At 52.9% G+C, this 25,464-nt stretch overlaps 1 protein-coding gene across 9 annotated transcripts in view; it reads left to right on the top strand.

Moving 5' to 3' along the window:
* PTK2B (protein tyrosine kinase 2 beta) overlaps nucleotides 1-22,903 on the top strand; it is a 95,310-nt gene extending 72,407 nt beyond the window's left edge. For 3 of the 9 annotated variants that reach the window (XM_025193667.1, XM_014526560.2, XM_025193668.1), the window contains exons 19-31: nucleotides 184-284; nucleotides 3,421-3,510; nucleotides 3,730-3,934; nucleotides 5,842-5,950; nucleotides 12,187-12,252; nucleotides 13,784-13,909; nucleotides 15,873-16,019; nucleotides 17,335-17,370; nucleotides 19,435-19,462; nucleotides 20,069-20,124; nucleotides 20,715-20,858; nucleotides 21,165-21,245; nucleotides 21,980-22,903. In XM_025193667.1, coding sequence (XP_025049452.1) covers nucleotides 184-284; nucleotides 3,421-3,510; nucleotides 3,730-3,934; nucleotides 5,842-5,950; nucleotides 12,187-12,252; nucleotides 13,784-13,909; nucleotides 15,873-16,019; nucleotides 17,335-17,370; nucleotides 19,435-19,462; nucleotides 20,069-20,124; nucleotides 20,715-20,858; nucleotides 21,165-21,245; nucleotides 21,980-22,195 — 1,405 coding nt within the window. In that variant the 3' untranslated portion in view covers nucleotides 22,196-22,903. The remainder of the gene's footprint in view (nucleotides 1-183; nucleotides 285-3,420; nucleotides 3,511-3,729; nucleotides 3,935-5,841; nucleotides 5,951-12,186; nucleotides 12,253-13,783; nucleotides 13,910-15,872; nucleotides 16,020-17,334; nucleotides 17,371-19,434; nucleotides 19,463-20,068; nucleotides 20,125-20,714; nucleotides 20,859-21,164; nucleotides 21,246-21,979) is intronic. The other 6 variants (XM_025193669.1, XM_025193673.1, XM_025193672.1 and 3 more) reach the window with 6 other exon arrangements.
* Nucleotides 22,904-25,464: the final 2,561 nt, after the last annotated feature.

The raw sequence follows: 25,464 nt of genomic DNA, 5'->3' as shown, positions 1-25,464 counted from the left end.
TTCCTGCTTTTCCCTTCAGAATCAGAGCCCCGGTGGGTTTCCCAGCCCCCCTGCTCCTGATTAGACCAGGGTTACAGCCGCCCGATCGCAGAGCTGGCAACCCCAGGGGAGTTGTATCAAGGGAAGACCCCGATGCCTGGCTCCCCATCCCAGGGAGTGACTGGCCCTCCTTCTTGTCTGCAGGGACATCGCCGTGAGGAACGTCCTGGTGGCTTCGTCCGAGTGCGTGAAGCTGGGGGACTTTGGCCTCTCCCGGTACATTGAGGACGACGAGTATTACAAAGGTGAGGGCCAGGGTGGAAGGGCCGTGGACCAAAGCCCCATGAAGTCAAGGGGAAGGTGTCAGGTGTGGGGAAAGCCATAAGGAGAGCAACAGGGCTGGAGGCCTGTTGAAGATGTACACTGCAGCCGGACTGAAGCTATAGAGACTATTAAAAATCTGCTGTTTGCAAGCCAGGTACGCTCGCTGACCACAGTCTTCAGAGTCCGTATTGAGGAGCAAATATATAATCTCTGGTGGGCTAAGATCAACTGGGGGCATCCGAATCCCAACACCTCCGGGCTTGGGGCTGCATGTAGGATGCCTGCCAACGAATTTGGGAGTATCTGAAGTCCCAGGGCGAGAGCCGGGGATGGAGGATGCTCACCAGTCGTAGAGCCAGGCGTGGTGTTTAGATTGACTGAAGAGGGGTATTCGAGCGCTGACGTCTCCAACAGCATGGCAGGCTCTGCTCCAGGGCAACCCGTCTTTATTGCTTTTCCATCCTCCCCAGGACCTTTCCTTTTTTCTCCTGGGACCTTCTCCCCTGGGACCTTTGCCCTTCTCCAGCTCCGGCTCCTCCAGCCCAATGCAGCCCTTGCAACAAAACAGTCACAAAACTATATCCTTCCCCTTGGACAACCTCACCCAGTGCAGTGAAACGTCATGTCATGGGGAACCCATCAAAGATCGGTCTTTGTGAGCAGCTGGCAGGCCCAGACTGCCGTCTGCTCCTGGGGTGAACAGGACATCTGCATGTCCTACTTCAGGAACTGTTTGCAACCATTATATGCAGTAAAGCTGCCCACAATGAGCCTCCAAAGTGCTCCCCGCAGCCTAGCATCCAGCTTGCCCAGCCTCCTTTGTCACCTGCAGTTTTTCTATATTTCCTAGCACACTTTTGGGCCAGAGAAATCAAGGAGAAACATCCAGGTTTGTCACCAAATCCTTGCTCTTCAGCCTTGGACTCTGGCTGAATGGCCCGCATGCCATTACACCAAAATAAGCACTTTGAAATGTAGATTTCAAGCCTTGGTAGGAAGGCCTCTTGGCTGACAGCTGGGCCCTGGTAGAGATGTTGAGGACTTTGCACATTTAAGATTATCTCTATTTCAAGTGTTAAACATTGTGTTAGTAATGAGCATTGGATCGTTTAGTTGGATAGGTTTTTACCGATATTGTCTTTGCATTCATATACCTTTCGTGTTTCAGTCCGAAAAGTGTTATTACTTACCATCATATTGTCATTTTACCATTCATATACCATTCATATTTCAGTACGAAATTGGTATTACTTAGCATGATATTGTCTTAGCATTCATCTACTTTTTGTATTTCAGTACTAAAATTAGTATTACTTATCATTATATTGTCTTGTCATTAATATACCATTTGAATCTATGGCCTATATGAGAAGGTTTTAGGACTTTAGGTCTTAGGACACTGAAGAATCATCTGTCTTTGAAGTATTAAGCACTTGGTTAGTCATGAACATTGTATTGTTTGGTTTGATAGGCTTTATATATATTGTCTTATATATATTGTATTTCAGTACTAAAATTGGTATTACTTATCATTATATTTTCTTACCATTCATATACCAGTCATAGTTCAGTACTAAGATTGGCGTTACTCATCATTATGTTGTCTTATCATTCGGATACCATCTGAATCTATGGCATATGTTAGAAACTTTGAGAACTTTAAGACTTAGGACATTTAAGATTAATCTCTGTTTGAAGTATTACAAATTCTGTTAGTCATCATTGGACTGTTTGGTTTGATAGGCTTTACCTAAAATTGGTATTACTCATCACCATTAGATGTTCTTATCATCCACATACCATCTGAATCAATAGTATATGCTAGAAGCTTTTAGGACTTTAGGACTTAGGAAGTTTAAGATGAATTTTTATTTCAAATATTAAATATTCTGTTAGTCATGAACATTGGATTGTTTAGTTTGATAGGCTTACCAATATAGTCTTCGCATTCATATATTTTTTTGTGTTTCAGTGCTAAAATTGTCATTGCTTACCATTATATTGTCTTACCCTTGATATACCTTTTGTATTTCAGTACTAAAATTACCATTCATGTACCATTTGAATATATGGTATATGTTAGAAGAATTTAGGATTTAGGACACTTAAGATTCACCTCTATTTGAAGGATTAAAAATTCTGTTAATAATGAACATTGGATTGTTTGGTTGGATAGGCCTTGCCTACATTGTTTTAGCATTCATATACCTTTTGTATTTCAGTACTAAAATTAGTATTGCTTATCATTATATTCTCTTACCATTCATATACCTTTTACATTTCAGACTAACATCGGCATTACTCATCGTTATAGTGTCTTAGCATTCACAGACCTTTTGTATTTTAGTACTAAAATTGGTATTACTCATCATCATTATATTTTCTTATCATTCACATACCATTTGAATCTATAGCATATGTTAGAAGCATTTAGGACTTAGGACATTTAAGATTCATCTTTATTTCAAATATTAACAGTTCTGCTAGTAATGAACATTGGATTGTTTGGCTTGATAGGGTTATCAATATTGTCTCAGCATTCATATATCTTTTGCATTTCAGTACTAAAATTATTATTACTTATCATTATATTATCTTACCATTTATATTTCATACTAAAATTAGCATTCATGTACCATTTGAATATATGGTGTATGTTAGAAAATATTAGGACTTAGGATTCATCTCTATTTGACGGATTAAAAATTCAGTTAATCATGAACATTGGATTGTTGGGTTTGATAGGCTTTATATGTGTTGTTTTAGCATTTGTATTTCAGTACTAAAATTGGTATCACTCATCATTATATTGCCTTAGCTTCCATATCCCTGTTGTATTTGGATACTAAAATTGCCAGCCAAATTGCTATCCACTAAAAAGCATGAATTGCAATGTATCCTCTTGACTACTACTGGTTGCACAGGCTCCCTGGACCTTCCTTGGACCCCCAAATAACTCTGAGGGTCAACAAAGGGCATGTCCATGATCGGTGTAGGGGGCCAGGAGCCCCTGGGGGTACCACACTTGGCTTCTGCCATGGTTAGATGCTCCTTGGCCCTCGCCTGGCATGGTTTTGGGGTGGAAGAGTGACCGTACCCACTCCTCTGCCCTCACAGCTTCCGTGACCCGGCTCCCCATCAAGTGGATGTCTCCTGAGTCCATCAACTTCCGCCGCTTCACCTCCGCCAGCGATGTGTGGATGTTCGGTGAGCAAGACGCCCAGCCGTGGCGGAGGGGGTGGGGGTGTGTGAACGGGTCAGTAGCAGAGCAGGGACTTCCCCAGGTGCCCCCCACCCCAGGTGGGTCTCCCCCCCCCCCCATTGCATCACCACCAGTGCAAAGAGCTCTTGCCCAGTTGGTGCCCGCGCCTTGCTGGTCCGGCCCCCACCTACTGACCCACAACACGATGTGTGCCTGCCCTGCAGCCGTGTGCATGTGGGAGATCCTGAGCTTCGGGAAGCAGCCCTTCTTCTGGCTGGAGAACAAGGATGTGATCAGCGTGCTGGAGAAAGGCGACCGCCTGCCCAAGCCTGACAACTGCCCGCCCATCCTCTACACCCTCATGACGCGCTGCTGGGACTACGACCCCAACGAGAGGCCCAAGTTTAAGGAGCTTGTCTGCAACTTGAGGTAACCGCCAAGGAGGGGCTGACATGGGACAACATCCAGAGTACCTGGCGGGAGGCATTGTGGCCATGTCTGCCTGGCAGGGCAGCTCCTGCAATAGCTGTGTTGGCATTGACATGGCCGCAGCGGGGTGGCATGGGAGGGTGTTGAACAACTGCGGTAATGGGACCGTCAGTGGGGAACAGGGCTGAAAAAACCACATGGCACAACCGGTTTGCCTTGATGCGCTTCGTTAGCATCCCCTTCAACACACTGTTGGTGGTGAGCAGCCGTCAAACAGGCCAACACAACATTAAGAATGAATAAGAAGGGACTTGCAAACAAAATGGAAAGCATCAGAATGCCCTTTTATCAACCCATGGTGCAATGCACCTTGAATCCTGTGCCCAGCTTTGGTCCCTGCCTCTTCCAAAGGAGATAGAAGAAGCAGAGAAGGGAAATAGGGAGGGTAAGTAGTCTTCATAGGGAGACTAAAGGGGCCAGGCCCGGTCAGTGTAGAAAAGAGATGCTTGAAGGGGGGACATGATAAAGGTTGACAAAATACTAAGTGATGAAGAGCCAGTAAGTGCTCACCTCCAACCTTCTGGTGTAACCGCTAGGCAATGCTCCATGCCACCTCCACGCTCCATGCACTCATGCTGTAAGGTGAGCTACCTGCAAACCAAAGTGCATCCATTTTCATTTAGGGTGGAGAAGGGTGGGGAGGCAGACAGCAAAGGTGTCAGTAGTGGCTGGATGCAGTTCGCTGGAGCGCGGTTGGTTGAACACGAGAGGAACGGGAGTGCGGCTGGACCGGTGGTTGAGCGGGAGTGCGGTTGGTTGGATGTGAACTACGGCTGACTGGACACGTGGTGGACTGGCGTGCAGTTCTTTAGCATTCTGCTCTGCATGGCAGCTGAAGGGGTTTCCCTACTACCTTCGTTGCACCGCCTCCCCGATGCTGGAAAGCCTGGCTGGCAGGAGCTCTTCTGTGTCAGACAGGCCTGTGCAATGCCAGGGGCTTGGGCAGTGGGGAGTCCTCCTTGCCGGTGGCTGCCATTTTGCTATCTACCGTGGGGCCCGTGAATCACAAAGCCAAAGGCCGATGGTTTTTGAGCTCTCGGGACCCTGGCTTTAACCCCCAGGTAGCTGACACTGGGTCCACATGCATCTCCATGCTCCTTGCCCACGGAGCAGGCCAGAGGATGATAAATTCCTCCCTTGGCCACTGCTGAGATTTGGGCACTGGTTTCCTCTTGCATTAGCACAGAACAGGGAGATGGGACTGAGTGGAAGCACTGGCTTTCATGTCCACCCCTGAGCAATTTGGGGAGATGGAGGTGGCTTTCCAATTCCTGGTCTCTGTAGTGCCTGAGGCCAAGCAGACTCTGGCCCTCTGGCTCACTCTGCACCAAGGAGAGCTTGGAGTTGGCCCTGGACCTCCCAAAACCCACCCCGCTGCCCTCCCCACCAGGCCCCAATGCCTAACTCAGTCCAGTAAAACACCCTGGGATCCCACATGTCTTCAGAGAGCATTTTGATGAAGCCTCACCTTGTGCCCAGCTCTGCTCTTCAGGTTGTCATTGCAGAGCGAGGAACGAGCCGTGGCGCTGTCCTGATACCCAGCCGTCCACAACTCAGTCTCCCACCCTTCCCCTGTGGAAGTGCCCAAGAGAATCGGGGCCACATACCCACAGACATCCAGTTCACTCCAGTTCAGCACAGTCTGAACCGGCCTGCATGGGTCTGGCCAGCCATCCCTCCAAGCCTTTCTCTGCTATGACGTCTGCCATGGCCAACGTGGTCCACAGCCCCTAGTTAGGAATATAAGAGATGATGTCTCGAATCATCCCGTGGGTCCATCCAGTTTGGCACCTTGCCTTGCACAGTGGGTGGGGTAATGGTGGCTCCTTTTCTTCCCTGGCGTGCAGTGACATTTACCTGATGGAGAAGGACATCGCCAAGGAGCAGGAGAGGAACAATCGCCACCGGCCTCCCAAAATCATGGAGCCCTCCTCCTTCCAGGATCCACCTCCTAAGGTAGGAAGAGCACGTGGGATTTGCTGTGGGACATCTGTTCCAGCTGTGCCAGCTGTTGCCCCACCCAGCTCTACCCACAGAGTCCATCCTGAGCACGTGGGGTTCGTTGAGGATGGCTTACAGGGGAGGATACAAACCTACTACAGCTGTTATTTGCCCTTTGAGATTGGGGTGGTCAACCTGGAGCACAAGTGGCATGGGCAGGCAACACAGGGGCAAACAGGGCTGGGAGCAGAATGCAGAGCAGCAGATCGGGCAGGGAGCTCAGGGCAGGGAGCAGAACGCAGAGCAGCAGATCGGGCAGGGAGCTCAGGGCAGGGAGCAGAACGCAGAGCAGCAGATCGGGCAGGGAGCTCAGGGCAGGGAGCAGAATGCAGAGCAGCAGATCGGGCAGGGCGTCAGAGTGGTATTCGATGAGGGTGTGGGGCTAATTTATGGCACACCGGCCACAAAGGTTGGCCCGTGCTGCTGTAGCTCAGGGTTTCAGCTCCTCCTTGCTCGTGGCCCATGAACGTACATAATGGTGTCAGTAACTCGGATTCCCTGTCCCTTCCCCATCGCCTGAGTTCGCCAGACTTCCTAGCCCACAAGCCCTGCAGCGATGGGAGCTTTGCTTCTTCCAGCTCTGGGCAGGGACAAGTGCTTCTGCCCAAGCAGCAGAGCCCATCTGCTCAGAGATCACCCCAGCCACAGCTTGGGACAAAAGGGGTTTAAAAACCAAATGCACACTTGATTTTTAACCTGTCAAATAGGAGTGCTCTCACCTTGTGGGCTGGGACTCGCAGCACGACGCGTGGTGTTACCAGCTGTCTGCCTCCGAGGCAGTGGCATAGGGGGGCTCTAGGGTTATGCATCAAGGAGCATAACTAGGTGATCTCAATAGCAATCACGTGCCATATATTTTTGTGTGTGTCTGTGTGTGTCAAACAGCACGGCTGTCTGGGCACAGGCAGACAGCGTGTTGTGCCGTTGTACTGGATGCCAGTCCCTTTGGCGGTGTGGTGAGACACCCGAATGAAACACAGGGTCTCCCCTTGCTAGAAAGCAGCTCCCTGGAGCAATTGCCTGTTTTCCACATGTTGGAATCTGAATGACCCAGTCGGTAATTCAGATAAAATCCTTGATTAAATCCAAATCATAGTACTATAGAAAACAAGGGTTGAAGGGACCTCAGGAGGTCACATCTAGTCCAACCCCTGCTCCAAGCAGGACCAGCCCCAACTACATCCTCCCAGCCAAGGACTTTGTCTACTTGGGTCTTCAAAACCTCCAAGGATGGAGACTGCACCACCTCTCTAAATAGTCTGTTTCAGTGCTTCACCACCCTCCTAGTGAGAAATTTTCTCCTAAATGTCCCTTGCTGCAAATGCCAACAGCAGTTGTACCACAGTACCTTCAACAAATGCTTGAAAAGACCACCACCCAATGCTAACTACGCACTAGCCAGCAGTCTTACCATACTTATTAATTGCTGCATGCATGAACTAATTACAGTTACAAGCATTTGATCCAAATACTTACACCTGGGCCTGCCAGGGAGATGGGAGCTGTCCCATGCTGGCTGGCTCCAGCAGCTCACACTAGCAAAGAAGCGCTCTCTCTTCTTCCATTTTATACCCCTAAATTTCTCATTGCATCCTAGCTGGAAACATCACATATTTGTCTTGTCTTTTCCACACACCAATGCTGCTTCCTTTGCCCATTTGCTCTAAATTTCCCAGGGATAATGTCCCCTATACCGAGCTGGCATCTTTTCTCCCATGCTTCCTTCTAGATTTTGGGGGTGCAGGTTGTAGCCGTGTTAGGCTAAGGACGTAGGCAGACAAGGTTCTTTGGGTAAATGTGGTATCTTTTATTTTTTATTTTATTTTATTTTAATTGGTCTAATGAAAGATACCACATTTGCCCAAAGAACCTTGTCCTTCTAGATTAGCACATCTATGGATATTCGCATTTTCACTTGTTCGAGGCGATTGGCTGTGTGACCTTCTGTTTCTCTCTCTCAGCTGGTGGATCCCTATACTGTTTTGCTTGTATCTGATAAAACCTCCCATCACTGTTGGTGCTGGATTTATGACCCAGTCCTGACACCTTGTTCCAAACCTTCAGACCGATCACAACTTCTTCCATTCAATAATAGGCACATTTTATTTGATTTTGTTGCTCTCTATGTCCAGGATCAGTTCACTTCCCTGCAAATTGAGTTTTCTAACCAGGAAGGGTGTCTTGAGACCCTCTGGGTCAAAATACTGGGAGAACATAGGGAGGGTGACATACTTGGAGAAGTCTACTATAGACCTGCCTGCCAAGAGGAAGAACTTTATCAGGAATTCATTAGCAAACTGGTCGAGGCTGCGTGCTCCCGATGCATGATTGTCACTGGGGACTTCGACTTCCCTGACATCTCTTGGGATGAGCACATGGCCAAATCTGACAGGTCGTGCAGCTTTCTCGCTTGCATTAACGACCTCTGCCTAATGCAGGAAGTCTATGAGCTGACTAGGGGAGAAGCATTGCTGGATCTGGTCCTGGCCAAAGGGGAGGACCTGATGAGCGATGTGAGGATCGAGGGGAAGCTTGGTGACAGCGACCATGATTTGGTCACCTTCTTAGTTCACTAAAGAGCAGGCAAATCCCTCAGTAAAGCAGAAATCCTTGACTTTGGGAAGGCTGACTTTTGCAAACTCAGAGCTTTGGTAAGTCAGGCAATTAGAGGCCATACCCCCCTAGATAAGGGAGTACACGAGGCATGGTCATCTCTCAAAAATATAATCCTTGAGGCACAGGGGAAAGCCATGTCATCTTGCAAGAAATGTAATCAACGGGCAAGGAAGCCCCCTTGGCTGAATAAGGAACTGTTGGACCTCATTACGCTCCAAGGAGTAGCCTACACTAGTTGGAAAATGGGAAGCATTACCAAAGAGGACTACTCAGCACTCGCCCGCATCTGTAGGGAGCGGTTGAGAAAAGCCAAGGCACAAACCAAACTCAGGCTAGCTATGGGGATCAAGGACAACAAAAAGTCCTTCTTCAGATGCATGGGAAGTCGAAAAAAGAGCAATAATAGCATTGGGCCCCTGCGAGATCAAACAGGGCAGCTGACATCTGACGCCCAAGAAAAGGCCAATCTCCTAAAGGACTTTTTTTGCACCAGTTTTTCACCCCCACAAGGGGGTCACACTGCCCGATAGGACATGAACCATCCTGGGAGTGGGTGGTGGGCCCAAAATCGATGTGGATCAGGTGAGGGAACACCTTGAGAAGCTGGACATTCACAAGGCCGCGGGCCCTGACAGATTGCACCCGAGTCTCGAAGGAGCTGGCGGACATCATGGCATCCCCCTTGGCAAAGACGCTTGAAAATTTGTGGCACTCGGGAGAGATCCTGGAAGACTGAAAAAGAGCCAACATGGTCCCTATCTTCAAAAAAGGGAGGAGGGATGACCCGGGGAATTGTAGACCAATCAGTCTGACGTCGGTCCCTGGAAAAATACTGGAGATATTGTCAAGGGATCCATCAATGCCAAACTAACAGAAAGCAAATTTCTGAAGGCCAGCCAACATGGATTTGTGACTGGCAGGTCATGCCTGACCAACCTCATCTCCTATGACCAGGCAACATACACCCTGGATGAGAGAGATGATGTGGATGTCATATATTTGGACTTCAAGAAAGCCTTTGACCTAGTGCCCCACAATGTCCTCATGGCTAAGCTGGGGAACTGTGGCCTTGATCATCTCATGGTCCAATGGCTAGGCAACGGGCTAAGGGGTCGGACCCAAAGAGTACTAGCTGACGGGAGCAAATCAACGTGGTGCAGGGTGAGCAGTGGAGTCCCTCAGGGCTCGGTACTTGGGCCGGTACTCTTTAAAGTCTTCATTAACGATCTGGAGTCAGGAGTCAGATGCGAACTGGCAAAGTTTGCAGCTGACACCAAATTATGGGGGAGGGCCGTCACACCGCAAGACAGGCTGGGAATGCGGGTCAATTTGGACATGTTCTCAAGGTGGGGAGACCAAAACCGGATGGCATCCAATGCAAGGTGCTGCACCTCAGTAGGAAGAACCCCCAACATACTTACAGGCTTGGCAATGCTACGCTTGCTAGTACCACGGCTGAAAGGGACTTGGGGGTCTTGATTGACCACAAGATGAATATGAGCCACCAGTGTGATGCTGTGGCCGGCAAAGCAAACCAAACTCTGGCGTGCATCTACCGATGCATCTCAAGCAAAACCAGGAATGTCATCCTCCCGCTGTACTCAGCCCTGAGGAGACCGCAGCTGGAGAACTGCATCCAGTTTTGGGCCCCCCACTTCAGGAGGGATGTGGAGAAGCTCAAGAAAGTCCAGAGGAGAGCCACTCGTATGATCCAAGGCCTGGAGGGAAGGCCATACGAGGAGAGGCTGAGGGACTTGGGACTCTTCAGTCTGGAGAGGAGAAGGCTCAGGGGGGACTTGGCGGCAGCCTACAACTTCATAAGTGCGGTACATCAGGACCTGGGAGAACACCTGTTCACCAGAGCTCCCCAAGGGATAACAAGGTCTGATGGCCACAAACTCCAAGAAGGCCAATTTAGTCTGGATATAAGAAAAAAGTTTTTTACGGTGCGAGTGTCCAGAGTCTGGAACAAACTCCGCCCAGAAGTGGTGCAAGCACCTACTCTGGACTCCTTCAAAAAACATCTGGATATTTTTCTTCGAGCGGACTCCCTGCCTATGGCAGGGGGCTGGACTTGATGATCTCATGAGGTCCCTTCCAGCCCCCAATGTCTATGAAAGCTATGAAATCTATGATACACAGTGATAGAAAATAAGAGTAATCGAAGGAAAGCAAGCAAGGTGATTACAGAATACAATACCAATTATTTGCCAGTCCCAGGGGGTTCGCAAAGAGTTGTGGGTGGATGAGATGGGCCAGTGGTGCGCCTTCTGCCCATGGTGGCCTTGGGATCCCCCCGTTGCTCTGAAAATCCCTCCTTTTGTATTCTTTTCCCCTGATGACTCTTTATTCCCAGGAATCGTTGATTGGTCTCCTTGTAGTCATTATATTGTCCAAGTTCTGTCCCGTCAGAATAATTGTTTGTTTCTACAAACCCATCACATGCATACATCTTAATTTGGGCATTTATCCGTGTCTTAATTTGGGCATTTATCCGTGTCTTAATTTGGGCATGCCCGACCTCCTGATTTGGTCATTTGACCAAAACCAGAAATCTCTGGGGTTTTCCAGTTGGTCACTGTGACCTAATGCCAATGCTACGGGTTCCTTTGTCTTTGCTAGGGAACACTGTGGTACATGTTTGCACAGCTTGTTTGTCCACTAGCTTCAGACACAGTGGGCCTTGAAGGCTGAGACTGTGAAACTTTATCACAAACAGACTTTTAGAAACCAATTAACCCTTGCCATTCCCTTGGACTATTGTTCAATGTAATAAATATTGTCGTCTCTACTCTACCTACAAGCCAATTCCTAAAAGCAAATCTCTAAATATCATTTCTAGCCATCAATCACCTGTTACATTACTTTTCTTAATTCTTACCCTGCTTTCTGGCTGGTCCCCATTCTTGTCCACAGGCTAATGACTTTGAAGGTGAAGTCACGTGTTATACAAGTGTCCTCATGTTAAAGTCCGTTAACACGTGCAAAGTGCCCTTGGACCATCTTAAAGTTATGCCACGCTAGGTGTGGCTTAACTCTGGGCTGTGCTCCCCAGCTCGTGTTAGGGTCACTTCATGCTGCTCCACAGAGATAAAATGGATGGTTTTGTGGTCTTCCAGCATCCCAGGATGCACTGCTCCTAGCCCCCTCCTCCAGAAGAGCAGGGGTAGAGCACAAGTGACTCCTAGCCACACCCCTGCTCGCCACCCTCTGGTGGCAAGTCGGAGCAGTGCAGGCAAGAAACATTATTAACCCTTTATGTGCGGCGGTTCCCAGCATGTTCTAACTTCAACACTGCTACACGCTGCGTGGGTTTGTCACGGACTGCGTGTAACGTGGAGCCTCACTCCAGTTTGCGGCACGGCCAGTACTGACCGGTTCAGTTAGGAACGTGAAGCTGGCAGGGGTCTCCCAAGGAATCCCCCAACTCCTCCCCATGCCCTAAGGCACCACTACAAGCCACTGATCCAGAAACCCACCTCTTTATGTGCTCGGTACCTGTGTCGCCTCACCTGCGGGCGAATGCTGTCTGTGCTGGCCCCCTCTGTGACATGACAGTCGTCTTCTTCCTTCAGCCCAGCCGGCCGAAATACAAGCCGCCTCCACAGACCAACCTGTTGGCTCCCAAGCTGCAGTTCCAGGTAAGACCCCGGGGCTTTTACAAGCCCACCTGCCAGCACCAAGAGGTGGGATATTGGAGGCTGCGCTCCCACCTGGGGCTGCCAGCATCATGCTTAGGGGGTTGAGACCCTCGCGCTTTGGTTGTGCCTATCGCTAACCAGCTGCTGCCTGCCAGCCAGCTCCATACAACAGCTAATCCCCTTTTGCCTTGGGCTCCAGCAGGATTCGAACACTCCTCCCTTCCCCACTACGATGATATCGGCCTAGCGATGCTCTCATAGGATGCTTGTTTGTGCCTTGAAGCTTCGAGAGAGACTTTCACCCAGCTCAGGTGTCAGCGCGCCCAGGGGTTAGCAGAGCCGAGCCCTTCCTGCATTTCCTTTCCAGGGACAGTCGTAGCTGGGTCCTTCTCCCCTCTGCTGCAACATAGCTTCACCCCTGCCCCGTGCTGAATTGAGTGGAGCAGCAGCGCGGTGGCTCTGAGCAGAATTTGGCCCTTTCTACCTTGGTCCAGCCTCCATCTAGTGCCTGTTCAGCAGTGAAGTACCATGAGTCACATCTTAGTGCTTAGCGTGCCCTGGATGGGCCTGGCATGCACCAGCCGAGCCCCGTTGGCTTCAATGTAGTTGCCTCCAGGATCAGAATTGGGCCCTTTTGGGCTGAAAGTACTTTATTAGAGAGACAATGTGGCCTACTGGTTCCAGTGCAGTGGGACTGGGAGCTCTGGGTTCTGCCAAAGACTCACTGCAGGGCTGTGGCCACGTCACTTTGTCTCCCTGTGCCTCAGTTTCTCCACCTCCCAAACAGGGAAGCTGATTTCTCTCGTCAACCCATCACCACAGCTCGCCTTGCTGGGAGGCGGTGAGGCTGCATTAGCTGTTGCTTGTAAGGCCCTTTAAGATCCTGGGAGGAGGATGGCTGGAGAAGCATGTAGCTTTAAAAACTTAGCCTTGCAACTCTCCTGGGAGGTAGGGAGCACCATTCCCATTTTACAGGTGGGGAAACTGAGGCAGGAAATGGCCAGATTCCCCAAATCATAGAGTCGTAGAAAAGTGGGTCTGGAAGGGACCTCCAGAGGTCCCATCCAGCCCTGTCCAAACCAACCTCTGAGCAAAACGGGAGTCACCCCGGCACAGCACCAGGCATCACACCCGCCCCTGCCCCAGGGAAAGCAAAGGGACCACGGTGGCCAATGTCCTGCTGCTGCAAAGGTTAATATACACTCCCGAGATCCCAGGCAGAGGCCGTGCTCCTGCTACAGAGGAAGGCAAACCCCGCCAGTGTGTACCAGTCTAACCGGAGGGGTGAAATCCCTTCCTGACCCCAAATGCAGCCTTGGTCTGTCCTTGGGTGCAGGGGCAAGATCCTGTAGCTAAGACTCAACCCCAACAGGAGCGTTGGCACAGCCCAGGCATAGGAGACCACTTGTTTCACTCCCCCCGGGTGAAAGCCCCTCTGCAGTGCTCCCCGCGCCTCGCGCTCTCCCTGTCTGTGTCTGCTCACCGTGTGCGTCCTGTTTCTGTGCCCGCCGCCTCCGGCTTCCCCGGACAGGTGCCCGAGGGCCTGTGTGCCAGCTCGCCGACGCTCACGAGCCCCATCGAGTACCCATCGCCTGCCAACTCCCTGCATACCCCGCCGCTCAACCGCCATAATGTCTTCAAGCGCCACAGCATGAGGGTAAGACGGGCCCCCACGGCCGCCCTGCCTCGCACACGACCAGGGCACATCGGTGGGGCAGGAGTGCCCAGAGAGCCTGTGTCTGCTACCGCCCCCATGGAGCAAGTTGGGGTGTCCAGCAGCAAGAGCCCGGTCCCTGGCCAGTGCTCCCCTGGCCAGGGTCCGTCAGGGGTGCTGCGTCCTGTGGCCTCGGTCTTTGTTATGCTGCAATGTCTGCTTTTTTATGCCAACGCCGTTCCTCCTGCCCTGGCTCCAGAATCAGCCCCTTTAACCCCTTCAGCGCCTGCCTGTATGAGCTGGGGTCAGGCAAGCCATCTGGCGGCATTGTCTGGCCTCGGTGGAAGTAGGGGGCACCGTGGCACCAAGCCACCATGGGCACCGGGGGCACGGATGAGCTCCAGAAAGCAACGTGGTGCATCCTCCCCCCGTGAAGGCTCCTTAGGGCATGTTCATGGATAGGCTGCTGTTCTCTTGATAGGGCAGCCCACCCGTGAGCAGCTGGCACAGCTGCCCTGGAAACTGGTGGGAGCAAATAAGCCACTTGTCCGGGACCATGCACAGGAGAGCCTGAAACTGGCTGCTCTGTGCTTTATCTGTACCAGCGAGAGGGGTTGCTTTGAGCTCAGAAATGGGGTGTATGCCCCGCTCTGCACAGGGGCTGTGGGCCAGTCTTGCCCTTACAAGGGGTTGGTCGTTGTGGCTTTAAGAACTGAGCCTCACAGCTCCCCTGTGACATAGGGAACATTTTATAGGTGGGGAAACTGAGGCAAGGTCTTTGGGATTGCCATTACCAGCCTCATTTCCCCCCTGAGTCTGGCTGCTTCTGTGGTTTTTCTGCAGACCCCCACCCCGTGCATCTCCAAGCACCCTCCCCCGGCCTGCCACCCCTTTCCAGTGAGCAGCCCCAGCTTAGACTGGAGCGGGCACCATGAGACAGGGCATTTGCATTGCTCCGTGCAGCACCAAGAGGTCCCAACTTTCCATGGCACCTTTGGAGACTCCCCAAACGGGAGCAATAACATAGTGCACCGCCCAGCTCTCGTGAGCAACAAGACAAATCAATACGTCCTGCTCAGGAGCAGCCCGCATTGCTACCCTGTGTGCCCTGGAGGAAGGCAGAGCTGAAGATTTAAGGCTTTGCTTTTGCAGAGAGCCTGTTAGAAAGAAAAGGGTGCATCAAGGAAGAGGAAGCCAATCATTCCCATACATGCTGCAGAATAAAATGTGCGCATCTTGTTTTTGAGAAGGTAGCATGAAAAAAAAAAGGATCTCTTCTGGTCACATCTACACATGCAGCAGACTGCGCAGTTGTTACCGCACAGTATTGTCGCCGCACGGTATTTTCCCGGTGCTACTGCGCAGTAGCAATGAGCGACTGCATAGTAGATTGTTACTATTGCACATTAGCATCACCGCGCGGTTAGTGCCCGGCAATGCTACTGCACAGTACCAATGTGGTGCCATAGCTCATTGCTACGGTGCCGTAGCGTCTTGTGTAGACGCGCCCGCTGCGTACTAAGTAACTGAATAGTGGCAGCTAGGATCCCGGCCAGCTCCATGCTGTACTTCCAGGGTGTCTGTGCACGTTTTCCTTGCAGGGTCACTGGGAAGTGGCAGCAACTGCTCTTACTGTATTTCTCACCTATAATACGCACCACATTTCCCAGCAGATATTTTTTTGGGGGGGGAAGTTGCATGTTGCATGCAAGAAAATATGGTAGCGGTGCAAAGGGAAAGGGCGCGGGACCATTCCTGCAGGTTGCCTTGATGCGCTGGTCGGAGGCTCGGGACCTACTCTGATGCCTTACAGAGCTGGGGATCCAGAGTCACGGTGTTGCAGGCGCGGTGGAGGGTCTCTGCAGTGTGGCTAGCTGCCCTGGGCCCAGTGGGTGCAGGGCTGGGGAGGGGGTGGGTGGTCACTGCTGCATGACCCCCTTAGTCACTGCTCACCTTTGTGTCGCAGGAGGAGGACTTCCTCCGGCCCAGCAGCAAAGAGGAGGCCCAGAAGCTGTGGGAGATGGAGCGGGTGAAGATGAGGCAGCTGCTGGACAAACAGCAGAGGCAAATGACGGAGGATTATCAGTGGCTGCAGCAGGAGGAGAAATCCCTGGTGAGTCCCTGTCCCGTCCCCTTGGGGTCGGCCGGGACGTTTCCCTGGGAAAATCCCAGGGCAGCGGATGGCAGCAAGGCTGCAATGTTCGGTTTGCCCAGTTCAGGGCTGCTTTTCATCCTCAATGAGTACACTGCATTGCTGTACTGTCTCACATACCACGCATCCCCAGGTAGGACCCTCACCTTGCTTTGGGAAGGCAGAAGCACGAAAAAAAAAAGATTTTTCCAGAATCACAGCCCAAAGCTGACCGCATGCAGCAGCTCCTTGGCTGTCTCAGGTGAACGCTGGTTTTTACCCTCTCTCAGCCACTGCCGAATTGCCAGCAGCTTTTGGCTGGAAGAAGAGAGAGAAGCAGAGCCCTCAGCAGCCATTGCAATGTGTCCATGCTTCTATTCCAGGACAGAAATCAGCTTCCCTGCATAAGACATGCACCCCCGTTTTGGCAGGCTAATTTTTGGGGGGGAGGTGTGTGTGGTACATGAGTAAATATGGTATAATACCTTACACCACATTGTATTGTATCGTATCTTGTATCATATCCTGTCCGTCTTGCTTACAAATATCATTGACAATCCCTCGGAAAGTTGGCCAGTTTTGATTCCTGTGGAATATACTGCATTTTTTAAGTGTTTGCCAGTGTTTCAATTGGCTGCAGTAGTGTTTTTTTAATCGGACATTGACCTGGATAACGGGCAATTAGCAGGTGAACTCAGGCCAGATACATTCGTGTCGTGTCAGTCAAAATACTCCAATGATTCGTTCTTATAGTTCGAATGTTGTGACTCTGCATTCACTTGCGTTTGGAAACACGAGGGCATTTTTGAACTGGGACAAAATGAATGGTTCGAAAATGCCCCAAGAGGCCCTCGCGAGTATTTCAAACTAAAAAATATGTAAAGCAAGAACTGTGTTAAAACTCCTGGGACAGTTCAAGGCTTTACTGATGTGTAAACTGCATCAGAACTGCTCAATTGCATGTCATGGGGCCTATACTGCTAACACGTAAAAGAGATTCTCCCTAAGCCCAGGAGATAGCAGGCTGGGATTTTGGAATAAGAGCCTCTAAATACTGCCTGGGAGGGGGGTAAGCAGTCTAGTGACAGCAACTGTGAACTTCCTAGGGGGCCATATGTCTGTGACTACCCGACGGCCCAGGGACGGAGTTGGGGCTGGTCCTGCTTGGAGCAGGGGGTTGGACTAGATGTGACCTCCTGGCATCTCTTCCAACCCTCGTTTTCTATGGTTTTGTGATAACACGTACGTGGTTCGCTGTTTCTGCGCTACTTATATTTCTTGTTCTTCCATCCTACAGGACCCCATGGTGTTTATGAACAACAACGCTCCTCCTGTGAGTAGCACAAGGCCAGTCCCCATAGAGGCTAAAGCTTTACAGGGAACCTAGCTCTCTCTCCATGCATAGCCTTTCCCTTCACGAGGCTTCGAACTCAGCTGTGTGTTTTAGTGTCACTCAGAGATGATCCATGATCTCCTTATACTTACCCCCCGCTGCAGTGTAGGTCCGCATTGCATGACTCAAACAGTTCCTTCAAACCCTTGTTGTGAAGCGTGGTAAGAAGAGCCTGGAGCTGCGTGGGTATTTTCCAGGCTGCTGGGCTTTGCTGGTTGCCCCCTCCCCATCTTCCTGCTAAGTATGTCAGGGGGGGTTTAAGCCTCCCCCAGAGGCGCTGGGTGCTGCTGCAGCTCAGGCTGGGGCTGGGATGGGGACTGGGCTGTGCCAATGCTCCTGCTGGCGTCGATCCTGCAAGGTCCGGAGGGTCTTGTCCCTCTGCTCAAGGTCCGACTGATGCTGCATTTGAGGTCAGGAAGGATTGTACCCCCATGGTCACATTGGTGCAGACTGGACAGGGGGGTTGCCTTCTTCTGCCTGGGACCTCTTGAGTGCATATTAACAGCCTTTTATAGAAGCAGCATGCTGGCTGCCGCGGTCCCTCTGCTTTCCTGTGGTGCAATGTCTTGGGTCAGGGTTGAAGGTAGTTTTATAAAGAGTTTGGATGATGGGTTTGTCCGGGCTGGTTTGCACAGGGCTGATCCTGCCTCAGGCAGAGGTTGGACTAGATGTGACCTCTGGAGCTCCCGTCCAGCCCCTCGGCTCTAGGATTTCAATGATTTCTATGATTTTTGTGATTATGGATTTGTCTGGGCTGGTTTGGACAAGACTGATCCTGCCTCAAGCAGGGGTTGGACCGGACGAGACCTTTGGAGGTCCCTTCCAGCCCCACGGCTTTGGGATTTCTATGAACTGAGGGTCTTCCCAACACTTGGAAGTGTGAGTGCACGGCTGAATTGCCATGACCAGCCCCAGAGCTAGCCTCGGTGCAGTCAGGCGTGCGAGATATGTGAACAGGTTGAACCTGCATCTGTCAATCTGAAGTTGGCTTCTGTTGAATCTGTTAATGGCAATTCATGGATAGTTTTACTTTATGTTCACAGTAGAGTCTGTGCTTGCTAGTCCGGCAGCGCTCTTTCCCATGCTTGTGGCTGGAGCCATTCATTTGTGAAGCCCCTGGGGCAAATGTAACGGGGTGGAGACTGGAGATTGGTCCCAGTGCAGCCTTCTCAAACCAGTGCAAGATTGCTCCTGCTGGCAGACTTTGCACAGCTGCTTGTGAGCAAGCGGTTGGACCTGTGCAATGGCAAAGGGCTGCCTCCAGCATCTCTTTGGAGACAGCAGGTGCCGACCTCCCCGGGGCTGGCCACGCTGATGCAGAACAGCTGCAGCAACAGAGCAAAGGCGGTGTGCATGGGAGCAGGAACTGCTACGCTGCTCCTTTCATTGCTGGCCGTCTGAGCTGGCACTTGGCATAGAAATGCTAGAGCAGTGGAGCTGGACGGGCGCTCCAGAGGTCCCATCTAGTCCAGCCCCCTGTTTGAGGCAGGATCGGCCCTGTGCAAACCAGCCCGGACACATCCATCCTGTCTAAACTCTTTGTAAAACCACTGTCAACCCTGCCATCACACCAGACATCACCCCTGAACCGGCCGCAGGCAAAGCGGGGGGCCCACGGCAGCCTATGCCCTGCTTCTATGAAAGGTTGAGAAATCCCAGGTAGAGGCCACGCCCCTTGCTATAGAGGAAGGCAACCTCCCTCCAGTCCACACCAGTTTGACCATGGGGGAAAATACCTTTGTGACCCCAAATGCAGCATTGATCTGAGCCTGAGCTAAGGGTCAAGACCCTCCAGCCAGGACCCTGTGGGGTTGGTGCCAGCAGGAGCATGGGCACAGCCCAGTCCCCATCCTCAGCCTGAGCTGCAGCCGGCACCCAGCACCTCTGGGGGAGGCTTAAAAGCCCCATGACACATGGAGCAGAGCAGGAGAGGGGGCAAGTAGGAGACAATCCCCATAGGAGAACATGCTGTTATATACTGTTATATTTCTCTTTCCTTTGCAGCTACTCCCGGAGAAGGAGACCGACTACAGTGAGTGTCCATGCCAGACTGCCCCTTCCCCCTCGTTGCAGGCAGGCCCATGCAGCGGGGTGGGGGGCTAGCAGGGGATTCCTGTGTGCAGGGGTTTCTAATTGCACATGCTCATTGAATAGGAGGGGGCCACTCTTTCTGAGCTGCTTGTCTCCATGCTACCCCAAGCCAGAGAGGACTGCTGGTTCACTGTGCCGCATCGGGGCTTGTACCTCCTTCTAGAGCTGCCGGGCATTGCCCCCTCTCCTTGTCCCCTCGGTCCAGTGTCCAGTCTCTCACAGGAGCACAGATATTTCTGCAAGGACTGATCCACCCCCTGCCCCTCTCCCCTGCCAGCTCCCAGCACTCAGAGGCCCAATTGTGAGGTTGTTGCTTAGTTTAGAGAGCCGGAGGGTACAGACTCTTCTCCGTGACCGCTGCGCGGCGTAGGCTGCAAAGAGCTGAGCTTAAATTGCAGCGAGGAAGATGGGGGTGAGAAGAGGCAGGTCACTGTGGGGTTGCCAGCCCTGGGGCGGGGTAGCCAAGGCCACCTCCGGTCCCTCCAGCCCTGCTTCCTCTGATGCCATAATAATAATAATAATGATTGTTTTTAATTTCCCTTTATTGATGGTGTAGCTGAGTTCACGGGCCCACCGCAGAAACCTCCCAGGTTCGGTGCACAGGTAGGTGGGAGACCTGATCGGGGGGGACGACCTCAGCCCCAGCCTGCGTCCCTCCTTTTCCGCTCGGGGTCGCACGGCAGGACCGCGTCCGAGCCCTGCAGGCCACGTCTGTCCCACTCCTGCACGCGTGCTTTGGGGTCACGAGCCTGCCAAGGGCTTTGGGAGCAGGGTTTCCCCAGCCCGGATCTATGAGCTCGGCGCACACGAGCAGAGAGGACGGGGCCTGCTCAGGAGAAGCCCGGGGGGTCATGCTGGGATGTGCTTTGGAAATGGCCTCTTAGTGCACCCCCATGCTCTCCAGAGCCCCCCAGGCCATCGGTCACTTCTCTCCTCCCCTAGGTTTGAACCGGGGGCTGGTGAGGGTGGCTCTGGGTCTCCTGCCCTGTTGCATGGGCGTAAAAGAGAGGTTTGGTGTCAGGATAATGGTTAGAAGATCCCGGGCTATGTCCCTGTTGGCCAGTGGCAGGTTGAACCCCCCCCCCCCCACATCACATGCCCCTGCCCTTCCTTCTCTCCGGTGCCTATTGCCAAAGCCATTTGCAAGGACCCCATTAGGCAAGCTGACCTCTTGCCCCCCCACCCTGCCCCAGCCGTTCCAGTCAGCCCCCACGGCCAACTTGGACCGGACGGACGATGCCGTCTACAGCAACGTGACAGACCTGGTGAAGGCCGTGCTGCAGCTGAAGAACGAGATCTGCCAGCTGCCTCCCGAGGGGTACATCATCGTCGTGAAGGTAAAGCAACCCTGAGACCTCCACCGGGGAAAAGCGGGGGTCCCTCTGCAGCTAGCCACGTGGCCAGCACCACGTCCTGGGACCCTCCACCAGCCCCAGGGACCGAGGCGCGAGTCTAGGGCAGGACTCGAACTCGCATCCTCCACCCACGACCAGCCTTCGACCCAGGTTCCAGCACTAGCTGCAAACCGATAGCATTACCCAGGACGCACCTCTTCCTAACCCGGGTGCATCCAGGGTAATGCTATTGGTGGCTGTTAGGGAGAATTGAGCCATTGCCTCTCACATCCCCGTTCCCCTCCGCAGAACGTGGGTCTCTCCCTGCGGAAGCTGATCGGCAGCGTGGACGAGATCCTGCCCGTCCTGCCCGCGGCGTCCCGCACCGAGGTAGGATTGGGCCCCTTCTGGTGCCCTCCTGGACGTGGAAGACGATGCTGTCACCTGGGGAGGGGTGCGGGCAGACACAGGCGATCGTGAGCGTGGAGTAATTTACCTTGGGTTTTTACTCCGCGATAAGGAGCAAACCCATGCCCAAGAGGTGTTATTATAGCGCCTGGCCCCGAGGAGGGGGAGCTGGCTTTTATGGAGCAGGTGCCCATAGTGTCTCCGTAGGGACTGTGTTTGCATCCTTGTGCAAGGGGTGGGTGTGTGTGTGTACACGTGTGTGTGCAAGACTGCTCCTACCAACAGCCATCAGCAGGGCACAGACCCAGCCCTCAACCCCTCTCTGCTAATGCAATAGCTCCATCCATTGGCAGATGCAGTAGGTTGTTACCCCCTAAGTCACAGGGGTCAAACTCATGTGGCCTCATGGTCAGAGGAGCTTGACCGCTGTGACTTAGGGGAAAACAACCTCCCACATCTGCCAATGGACGGTGCTGTGGGCTGGATCACGCCCGGAGACCTCCTTATCTGTCCCCGTGGGCTGGATCCAGTGCTCGTAGCCAGTCCAGTGGCACGGAGACACTGCATGCAGCTTATGGGTGCAAGACCTGGCATGTTATGGGGGGGCCCACTAAGTCACCAGGGCCAGGACAGGCTCTTCCCAAGCATAACCCGGGGAGGTCCCCAGCTTTCCCCTGCTCTTCGTGCTCCCGCGTGAACGTGCTCTGTGCCGGCAGATCGAGGGTACCCAGAAGCTCCTGAACAAGGACCTGGCCGAGCTGATCAATAAGATGCGCCTGGCTCAGCAAAACGCGGTCACCTCGCTGAACGAGGAGTGCAAGCGCCAGATGCTCACGGCCTCCCACACGCTGGCCGTGGACGCCAAGAACCTCCTGGACGCCGTGGACCAAGCCAAGGTCCAAGCCAGCCTGGTGAAGCTCTCGCTGGAGTGAGAGGCAGGGCAAGGAGGAGCGAGCGATGCAGCTGGCGGGGCACGGGAGAGGAGCCTGCCCCGGAGGACGTGGCTTTCTGTATCTTCTCTGGCCTCGACGTGCTGCCCCTTCCCCGCAGTCTCTCTCATGTCTTTGATATCGTCGTGTCGGTTGTCCGAATCCAGGCAGGGGGCTCCCGGGGCCAACGCTGGCGGGGAGGGGGGGATTGGCCGTCTTCCTGGGTCCGGCAGCCTGGGCGGCTGGGGACAAGCCTGCTTCCACGGGCCACGGGGTGGGGTGGCGCTAGGCCACGGCCAGCACTGGCTAGTCCGCCCGGGCAGGGAGCTGGTCGAGCCGTTCTCCTTCCCCAGAGGTGGTCGCATCAGTTCAGGGGACCCCCGCGGGGTGAGGATGCCCGTGCTGCGGTGGGCTGAGAGCTGCACGTTCCCCGCATGCCTCTCTGGACGCGGTCCACCAGCCCCCGTGAGCTCGGGGGGGGCGCAGGATCTTCCTTTCCTTGTACATTGTACAGAAGAGTTTATTTAATGACCCCCGGGTGGTCCGCGGGCCTCTCTGGGACCCGCGCTTCTCGTGCGCGAGCCGCCCAGCACCAAACAGCGCCCGGCCCTTTCGATCTGGTTTGTCGTCCGATTCATCCGTGTCCGGTCCTGGGCTTTTCCCGTGAGTTCCCACGAAGCTGTTTGTTCTGGCCGAGATAAACCATGTACAAAGGTGCCCCCGTGCCTCTGCCTCTCTGTCGCGTCCCGGCGAGTGACTGCGCCTTGGAGGGGCCGGGCGTTGTGCGCCGGGCGCTTTTGTGTGTCCCTTGGGGGCGGGAGAGCTCCTAGCAGCCTTGGTGTGTCCCAGTGCACGCGCGCACATGCGCGGAGGCAGGCACTCCCGTTATATGTCCAGCCGGAAACACACCCATGCACACAGCCGCACACCTACCTACCCACACCCACAGGCTTCATTATACGGCCAGCCACAAACACACACACACACCCACCTCATTACCTAACAGCCAGAAACACATAGACATACATACACCTACCCCCACAACCACACATTTTATTATACATCCAGCCACCAACACACCCATGCACACACCCTCACACCTACACCCACATGCTTCATTATACAGCCCGCCACAAACACATACACCCACCTCATTATATATCAGCCAGAAACACATGCATATGCACTCATGCACACACCCCATCACACCAACCTCACAACCACACATTTAATTATGCATCCAGCCACCAACACACCCATGCACACACCCTCACACCTACCCCTACACACACATACTTCATTATTCTGCCAGTCACAAACACACACACCCACCCCCATTACAGATCAGCCAGAAACGTACCTACACACACACACACCTCATGATATATCCACCCAGAAACACACACCCACACCCTCACACCTACCCCCACACTTCATTATGCAGCCAGTCACAAGCACACACACCCACTTCATTATATTTCAGCCAGAAACACACACCCACCCACACACTTTATTATACATCCCGCCAGAAGCGTGCGTGCACACACACACACACACTTCACTATACATTCAACCACAAATGTACATACATCCCTCATTATATATCCAGGCAGAAACATACCCACACACACACCCACACACACACCTTATGCATCCAGCCAGAAACACAAGCATATATGTGTGCACACACACACACTCACACCTACCCCACACCCACTTCATTATACATCCAGCCACACACACACACACACACACACACACACATCCCTTATCATATATCAGCCACAAATTTACCCACACATCACACATACACATGCACACCTCATTATGCATCCAGCCAGAAATGGACCCCCCCCACACACACCCACATCCTTCATACACCCATCCAGAAACACATCCGCACACTCCCCCACAGCCCCATCATCATACAGGTAGTTAGAAACACATTCACACTTCATATACACCCAGCCAGAAACACACACACATACACACACGCACGAAAGCTCATTATACACCCAGCCAGAAACCTTCCCACCCACCCATGCAAACACCCTTCATATATGCCCAAGATGCTAACACACCCACACGCACCCCCGCATTATGCATCTAGCCAGAAACACACACACACATACACACACCTCTTGTACATCTAGCCGGAACCCCCCCCACCCCTCCACACACACACACCCCTCATGCACCCAGCCAGAAACACACCCCTGTGTCCACCCACGCTTGCCCATCGAGTCACGTACACCCGCCGTGTCCTGGATGGACAGCCCGGAACATGCATACGCTGCAGGCCCTAAATCCTATTGGGTTGAAAAAGTTTATTCCAGCTCATTTTTGTGCTAGTGTGTACAGCCCAGGTCTTCTCCCCCGTGTGCAGTCATGACCTCTCCCTGGCTGGACCCCAGGCCCGCAGGACATGGCAGAAGCATGGGGGGAAGGTCGGGGTTTTTTTGGGAAGCTGCAAATGAGGACCTGTAGAGCTGTGGGGCAAGCAGGGAGCTGCGGAGGTCACATCTAGCCCAACCTCTGCCTGAGACAGGGTCAGACCTGTCCAAACCATCGTCCTTTTGATCTGAATACATGGAGGCTGGAAAAAAAGAGGAGGCTTCCAGCAATCAGAGCAGGGGGGTGATGGACCCACCACGCACAGGCGACCAGGGTTTAAGGAGCTGATAAATGCAGTACCATGATGCACTGCCTTCATCAGCTAGGGACTGCTGGGAAATGTCAGCTCCGTAGCTGGCAGGGTTGGCACGAGGATGGTCCTGCTAGCTGGCAGGAGATGGGGGCAGGCTGGGTCCAGTGTCAGACCCCATGAAGCGCACGGGGTCCACTGTGATGGGAGAGAGGGTGTTGTGCAAGACCAAAGGGGACTGTTGTGAACAGGTTACTTTGCACATTGGTCTCCGTGTTGCTCATGTGCATCTCAGCCACGATCAAGGGGGAGTTTGTGCACAGACCAGGCCCCCCTCAGTGGTAGCCTGCTGGTGAGACTGGGAGACCTGGCAGTGAGGACTCCTGGGTCCTTGGAGCTGCTTAGAGCCCTCCCCTGTGACCAGCGCCCTGTCCCGGAGACCCAGCACAGCCCCAGAGGGTCAAGCGTCCTGTGTGCCTCAGTTTCCCTCCCTCTGGAAAATGGCAAGGTGGGCTCCCAGGGGAGCTGTGCGAGTTACCCCTTTATAGGGGGGACGGGACTGAAAAACAGCAAGTGGGGTTTTTTCTTCCCCCATCACTGAAATGAACTTCAAATGGGTTGTCCTGCT

The sequence above is a fragment of the Alligator sinensis genome, unplaced genomic scaffold (genome assembly GCF_000455745.1).
Source record: "Alligator sinensis unplaced genomic scaffold, ASM45574v1 scaffold1603_1, whole genome shotgun sequence".
Taxonomy (NCBI): domain Eukaryota; kingdom Metazoa; phylum Chordata; order Crocodylia; family Alligatoridae; genus Alligator; species Alligator sinensis.
This window is presented reverse-complemented; position numbering and strand designations above follow the sequence as displayed.